The sequence below is a fragment of the Sinocyclocheilus rhinocerous genome, unplaced genomic scaffold (assembly GCF_001515625.1).
Source record: "Sinocyclocheilus rhinocerous isolate Xijiao unplaced genomic scaffold, SAMN03320098_v1.1 scaffold1005, whole genome shotgun sequence".
Taxonomy (NCBI): domain Eukaryota; kingdom Metazoa; phylum Chordata; class Actinopteri; order Cypriniformes; family Cyprinidae; genus Sinocyclocheilus; species Sinocyclocheilus rhinocerous.
The window spans coordinates 8,401-15,420 of record NW_015628005.1 but is presented as its reverse complement, the minus strand read 5'-3'; the positions used below and the strand labels follow the sequence as shown (position 1 = coordinate 15,420).

Here is a 7,020-nt window from a genome sequence, read left to right as displayed (position 1 = left end):
TGCTCCAGTCCGGGAGCCTTCAGAGTCCACTCCAGAGCCCGCTCCAGTCCAGGAGTTCACAGAATCCACTCCAGAGCCTGCTCCAGTCTGGGAGCCTTCAGAGACCACTCCAGAGCCTGCTCCAGTCCGGGAGCCTTCAGAGTCCACTCCAGAGCCCGCTCCAGTCCAGGAGTTCACAGAATCTACTCCAGCTCCACCCTTGCTGCCTGGCAAGCTCCCTGCTCCGCCCTGGCCTCCTGTTCTACCTCTGTGTCCAGGCCCTCTGCCACTACACGGGCCTGGCCCGCCATCCCTCCCCCTGATCCACCTCCGTTCTGCCTCCCTCCTGGATTTCTTTGACTTTATTTGGAGCGTCTGGAATCCGCCCCTTAAAGCGGGGGTCATGTCACAGCCATCTGCTGAAGTGCTCTTGCCACTCTTCTGGACTGTTGTTTGTGTTCCCATCACCCCTTGCACTTATTAGTTCTCATTGTTCCCAGCTGTGTGTCATTTAGTCTTATTAGTTCCCCTATATATATACCATGTTCTGTTAGCCCTTGTTTGCTTCAGTGTTGTTTTCTGTTACGCTGTTTGTGGATTACCTTTTGCCTTTGTTTTCTGCTTGTTGCTCTGTTTTTCAATCTTTCTTTTTCGTGGATTAATAAACTGCACTTGGATCTTATGTTTTCCACAAGTGATCCGTGACAGCGGTAGGATGGGTTTATTAATGTACTGTTGAAGCTGAAAATGAGAGGCTTGAAAATTTAGTTGAACAGAAAAACCAGTTAAGTCCGTTTCCACCACAGGATAAAAAAATAAATACAAAAAGGATTGTTTTTTGTTTTTTTTATTCAGTTCATACTTTTTTTTCGCAATTCTGACTTTATCACAATTTAGACTTTTTTTCCTCCCAATTCTTAGTTTATATCTTGCAGTTTTGTGTTTGTTTGGTTTTTTTCGTGATGGATTAAAAATGTTAAAAGGTAACTACAACTTTCTCACAATTCTGATTTTTTTTTTTCTCGTAATTGCGAGTTTATATCTCACAATTCCAACTTTTTGTCTCAGAATTACAAGTTTAGTATATCTCATTTTTTTATTAGTGATGGGTCCTTTTGAAGCACTGCTTCATAAAGCTTTGAAACAAGTGGGTCGGAGTGCATATCAAACTGCCAAAGTCTCGTGATTTCAGTAAATGAGGCTTCGTTACGTCACAACTGTCTTAATGTTTCAGAAATTCAGTGGTTCGTATCCTTCATATTTAATGGTATTATAGATTTGTTAATGGCATTGAATACATTATAATTTCAATAAGACATTTGCAATGTGTTTGTAAAAGCTTTTTTATGCATGTTTGGGCTGAGTTTGTTGTAGTTACACAATTTTGACCAGCAGGGTGGAGTTTCGAAGGCTTCGAAACAGTGAATCATGTTGGTTCAAGTGTTTCGAAGCTTCGAAAAGGTTTGTTTCTACCATCACTACTTTTTATCTCAAAATTCCTATTTTACATCTCACAATTCTGACTTTTTTCTCAGAATTCTGAGTTTACATCTCACATGATCACATCTGTGATATGAATTCAGAACTGTGAGATATAAACTCAGAATTGCCGGAAAAAAATTTCCATATCGTGAGAGTAAAATGAGTTTGTTAACGTTTACTGGTTTAAAAAAAAAATACATGCAATAGTGTGTCAAGTAGTTTTGATTCCAGCTGGTTCAAATGATGAATGATTGTAGTAAGTTTGCATTGTTCCAGAGCTCTTAATAAAAGTGGTATTGTTTGGGGGAAAGACAAAGAAGACAAAATTCACACACTTGCACTAGCATTGAGAAAATTTTCAATGATTGGTTTAATGATTGTTTTAAGGATTGTTCCTCAAGATTGTCTTCTATCCTGTGATCTCTTTATGTTGTAGGCTTTCTGCTCCCTGACAGGCTATTCTTAGTAAATATATGTTGATCCATAGAGACAAATTTACAAAAAACTTGGAATGAGAAGAGAGACATACATGGAGACATGTAACACTCACTGAAGTATAGTGCTTGATTTTGTCCCTTTGTGTCATGTGTTTACTTTATTGCCAGTGTTAAATGTCAAATAAAGTTGCTCTGGAGCTAAAGTGTGACTGTTGCAGAATTCAGTAATGTTTTATTTGTCTTTATACATTTAATTTTGTATGTGAAACTTTACAAGGTGCGATGTTTGTTTTTTCCTTTGTTTTTCCTGTAGAGGTTCTATCTGTTCTGTCTTTTATGTATTTGTTTATTGTTTGATGCTTAATAAAAAAACAAACTAAAACATCCAGGCACTGACGGAAATTTAACCCATCCAGCGACTCTCGAAATCCAAAAGTCAAGAAACTAAGAAATAAGATTTGTTTTAAGATTGTATACATTACGTTTTCATGATTAAAACACACGTTTTACATTACTGTAAATTGTAAAGTATTTCTGCATAATGGTGATATGTGCTGTGTAGTCTATAATTTATATAGATTTAATATTTTTATTTTTATTTTTATTTATTTTTTGGGGGTTCCTTGGTGTGTGTGTGTGTGTGTATATATATATATATATACATTAATTCTCATGACTGTAATGCAAATAAATTGTGAAGTATTTATGCACAGTGGTAATATTTGTTGTATAATTTATGCAGATTTTGCAGTTAAAATAAGAATAAATTGAACAATGCACAATGTAAAAAAGTAAACTTAATAATATTGTTCATTTTCTTTGTGAAAGGTCTTCTTTCTTTTTTTTTGGAAATTAAATTAAATGTATGAGATTCACACCAAAACAAGTCTTTTATACTCATCTCAGTAATGAAAATGTGTTTTTAGAGAATTTTTGGTCTTTGTACTGATTCAAGGCATAATGCTGCATAAAACAAATGCTTAGTTGTAATGTAGCACAAAGATAAAATCAGGGGTCCCCAGCAGTGGAATGGCTTGTTCCTATCAAACATAAATAATATATGAAAACAATACTATATACAACAATATTGAGCCATTACAGAGTTCAAACAAAGACCAGCATTGCATTATAACAGCTAAAAGAATCGAGTTTAGTTCCATCAGTTCCTTTTCCTTAAGATATCAATGATTTAATCTTCACACAGATCTTCAACAGATCACTGGAGCTGTGCGAAGTCCCTTCATGCTTCAAACGCTCCACCATCATCCCCATCCTAAAGAAATCCAAAATTACAGGACTTAATGACTACAGGCCTGTGGCTCTAACGTCTGTGGTAGAACTGAATTCATAACAAGTCAAAGCAGAGATCATGACAATATGGCAACAAATAGCATCCCAGTTGGTCTTGGCTGGCCTCCATAACCATTGACGGCTGATCTGAAACAAAACAGAGGGGAAATGTGTGAGAAATGATCATGAGTTTATCTCATCTATATTTGTTCATGGACAGACGAGGTAACAATTTGTGTTAAGCAGTTACTCCTAGTGTATTACGGTTTAAACTGCATATCTTTTTTGCACATCCTTGTCAGGGAACTCCATTAATTGCCTGAATGTACAATCATGTTAAAGGTACACTGAGTAACTTGAGCCTTCAAACTTAAACTTTAAACTATTTTTTTTGGCTGTGTCTTAAAGTATCTTTTTAGTTGTGACAACTCTTGATCCACGGAGTATCAGTGTGTATCAGCTACTGTAATAACATTTGTATCGTGTAAAACAGGCTTTTGAGTCAGTCTAGAAGTACCCTTAAAGAATACAGGACTATAACCAAAATGAACACTAAATCAAGGTACATAAATGGCTGGCATCAAATTCTTAGAAATATTTCCAAATACTTCCAAATGAATCAATTCAACTAAATCGGGTGGAAACTAGAATCAGAATAAGAGAATAAGAATAATTGTAAATCAAATTGAATTGAATCAAGATCAGAACTGAATTTAGAACTTGTGAATCAAATAAAATCTGTATCAATCCCCAGCCCAACATTTGAGTGATCATTTAAAAATAATAATAATAATAATAATAATAATAATAAACTACTTACAAAGCCTAAGTTGCAGTGATTAGGTGGCCCTTAAAAGAGCGTTTTGGGGTGTATTTGGCTCCTGCGGACACACATACAAAAGGGAGAAAAAGTGGAACCATCACTGAATTTGCTGCACAGCATTGCTGCAGTTAATCTAATGTCACATACTGCGTCTGATAGTTAAAACACATACTTACAAAGCCAAAGATGCTCAGTGCTGTGGCTCTTAAAACAGCCTTTGGGGTGTAGTTAGCTCCTGTTGAGACAAGCAAAAGAGAGAAAAAGAAGAATCATCATTTTTCGTCAGTGATTATTGACTAATTACTCTAAGTTATGAACATGATAAATCACAGATCTAGGATGACTGCTAGATTGATCGCTTACACCAGGGGTGTCCAAACTCGGTGTCCTGCAGAGCTTAGCTCCAACTTGTCTCAACATACCTGCCTGGAAGTTTCTAGAATGCGTAGTTAGAGCTTGATAAGCTGGTTCAGGTGTGTTTAATTAGGGTTGGAGCTAAACTCTGCAGGACAGTGGTCCTCCAGCACCCAGTTTGGGCACCCCGGACTTACACAATCAAATCACAATCAACACTGAAAAAAGAGAGAATAGAGCCTACAATAACATGTAAAAATGAATTAATAGGAAAATTCAGAAAGCACTGACTTTGATGAGACATTGATCCTAACAAGAAGCCAAAATAAGGAATACATTTTCATTCTTGAATTAATTAATTATAATTTTACTTGAATATATATATAACACGCTGGGTTGTTTGAAAATTACTAATGCTGGCTTAAAATGAACCAAAAATAAATTGGAAATTTAAAACACACACACACACACACACACAGAGAGATAGAGAGAATTACTATGCAACAGTAATAAGCAAAAGGTGATTAATAAGTGAAATCGCCCATGTACAAAAATATAAGACAAATCGAATACAACATATTTTTCAATATTACATGCATTTAAACTCGTTTATCAAGCATTTTAGAAATAAAACTATAACATTTAAAAGGAACATGTTAATTCAAGTGTATTATACCGTTCTCTGTTATCCTTTTTAACCCGAAAAGTAGCCTACTGATTCTCGTGTCTCCGAAATCTGAGACGGTGATGGGCTGCTGTTCAATACTCCGGCTCTTCCCGAGAGTCTTCCAGTAATTTGAATTGCTCAAACCTCGTTATATGAATAATCACATCAATATATTATTCTAAGGTTGTCCAGTTGCCAGATCTTGTATGAATCGCATCTTACGCACACAATCGACATATCATACAATTTCAACCCATTTGTGACCTCAACCTAGCAACCTACACCCCAGTAGCAGACGCAGGAAGTTGAATCAAGCATTCCTGGTAGAAATGGGAGAAGACTCGGGTGGTGCTCCGGTGTGGCACTTATAGCACATCGCTAAAAAATATATATATATATATATACTGCTTGTTAGTGAGATTAAAGAAGGACTGTATTTAAAATAAGGTTAGTTCACCCAAAAATGAAAATTAGGCTGTGTTTTACTCACCCCAGAGGCATCCTAGGTGTATATGACTTTCTTCTTTCAGACGAATCCAGTCGGAGTTATATTAAAAATTGTCCTGGCTATTCCAAACTCTATCATAGCAGTCAGCGGGTGTTGCAGTGCTTCAGTCCAAAAGAAGTTAAATAGAAAGTGCCCATCCATAAAAAAAAGTGTCTCACACGGCTCCGGAGGGTGAACAAAAGCCTCCTGTAGCAAATCGATGCGTTTTTGTAAGAAACATATCCATATTCAAATCGTAATAATCACTTTAATGTAGCTTGCGCTCACAGTTGTACACTGGAAGCAGCTCCGGGAGGATGACGTATGAGGTCAGCGACGCGTAGGCGTGCTATAGGTAAGTCTGCCATCTTCAGAACTTGAGGGCTTGATTTCCATCGTCGACAATCTGTGCAGGTATGCTGATACCGTCAAATTGTCTCTCGACCTCGTAAGATCCAAAACTTGTGGCGGATCTCCACAAACACTGTCTCAGGGCCGGGGTGGCCGAGTCGAGAATCGTAGTCTTGGATCAAAAGCTTAGTGGTAGGATGGCAGTGATCCAAGATAATGGAATGCACAGCAGCTGGGTCTAAGTCTTCAGATCGTCGCAATCTGCCACCAACCTTAATGAGTTCATCTGTCTTGTCCAGCTCTGGAGACAGCGTAAGTAGACGGCTATTTCGTTGGACTGTTTTTCCATTTCGCAGTAGGCTGAACTCCTCTGTGAAGCTATCCTTTTGTGCCCTTCTCTGGATAAGAATCTCGGCTGTACAGTAGTCCTCAGCGCAAAGAGCTCTGCTGTTACCTGCCGCCCCTTGAAACTTCTGTACGGTTGCCTCTACAAGTTCCATCCAAGTAGTGTACTGATGCCCATCTGGTAGGTAAGGCTCCTTGTCAGGTATGCTCGTAGTGACACCACAGAATATAGACTTGCGAAGTTCTGTGTGACACTCGTCTACTACTGTTGTTGGTGGGGTTGGCCATTTGTCTCGGCTTTGTAGAAGAATGGGTGGCCCATGGCTCCACCGGTTAGGCTCAGCCAGTTCTTATAGTTTCTTACCTCTGGTGAGGTCATCCGCAGGATTTTTCGCTGAGTCAACATATCGCCATGAAAGTCGATCAGTGAGCTCCTGAATTTCTGCCACTCGAGGGCCAAAGAAAACCTTAAATCGACAGGACTCGGAGTGCAACCAGGACAAGACCGTGGTTGAATCGGTCCAGAGGGTAGTTTGGCTGATTGGCAGGGTAAGCTCTCGTTCTAGCAATCTACTGAGTTGGGCTCCTGTGAGGGCAGCACAGAGCTCCAGTCTGGGCATTGAGTGCAGTCGTTTAGGTGCAATTATTGAACGGGCTACAATGAAGGAGAGATAAGGCTGACCCTGAGTGTCAACTGTCCTCAGGTAAGCGACAGCTCCATAGGATTGTTCCGAGGCATCGCAGAACCCATGTATCTCATGAGTAATTCTTCTCTCATCCATGGCAGGAGGGTACGTATGCTCGG

General features: G+C 38.7%; 1 protein-coding gene and 1 long non-coding RNA gene across 2 annotated transcripts in view; both read right to left on the bottom strand.

Moving 5' to 3' along the window:
• The window catches only part of LOC107737137 (cell wall protein IFF6-like), a 5,021-nt gene extending 4,493 nt beyond the window's left edge, over positions 1-528 (bottom strand). Inside the window, exon 1 of the mRNA XM_016548574.1 lies at positions 155-528. Coding sequence (XP_016404060.1) covers positions 155-444 — 290 coding nt within the window. The 5' untranslated portion in view covers positions 445-528. The remainder of the gene's footprint in view (positions 1-154) is intronic.
• Positions 529-3,282: 2,754 nt separating this feature from the next.
• On the bottom strand, positions 3,283-4,558 carry LOC107737140 (uncharacterized). The gene is made up of 4 exons (XR_001639767.1): positions 4,375-4,558; positions 4,188-4,246; positions 4,009-4,069; positions 3,283-3,335 (listed from the first exon to the last, which is right to left on the bottom strand). It is a non-coding gene; the product is annotated as an uncharacterized LOC107737140 (long non-coding RNA).
• Positions 4,559-7,020: the final 2,462 nt, after the last annotated feature.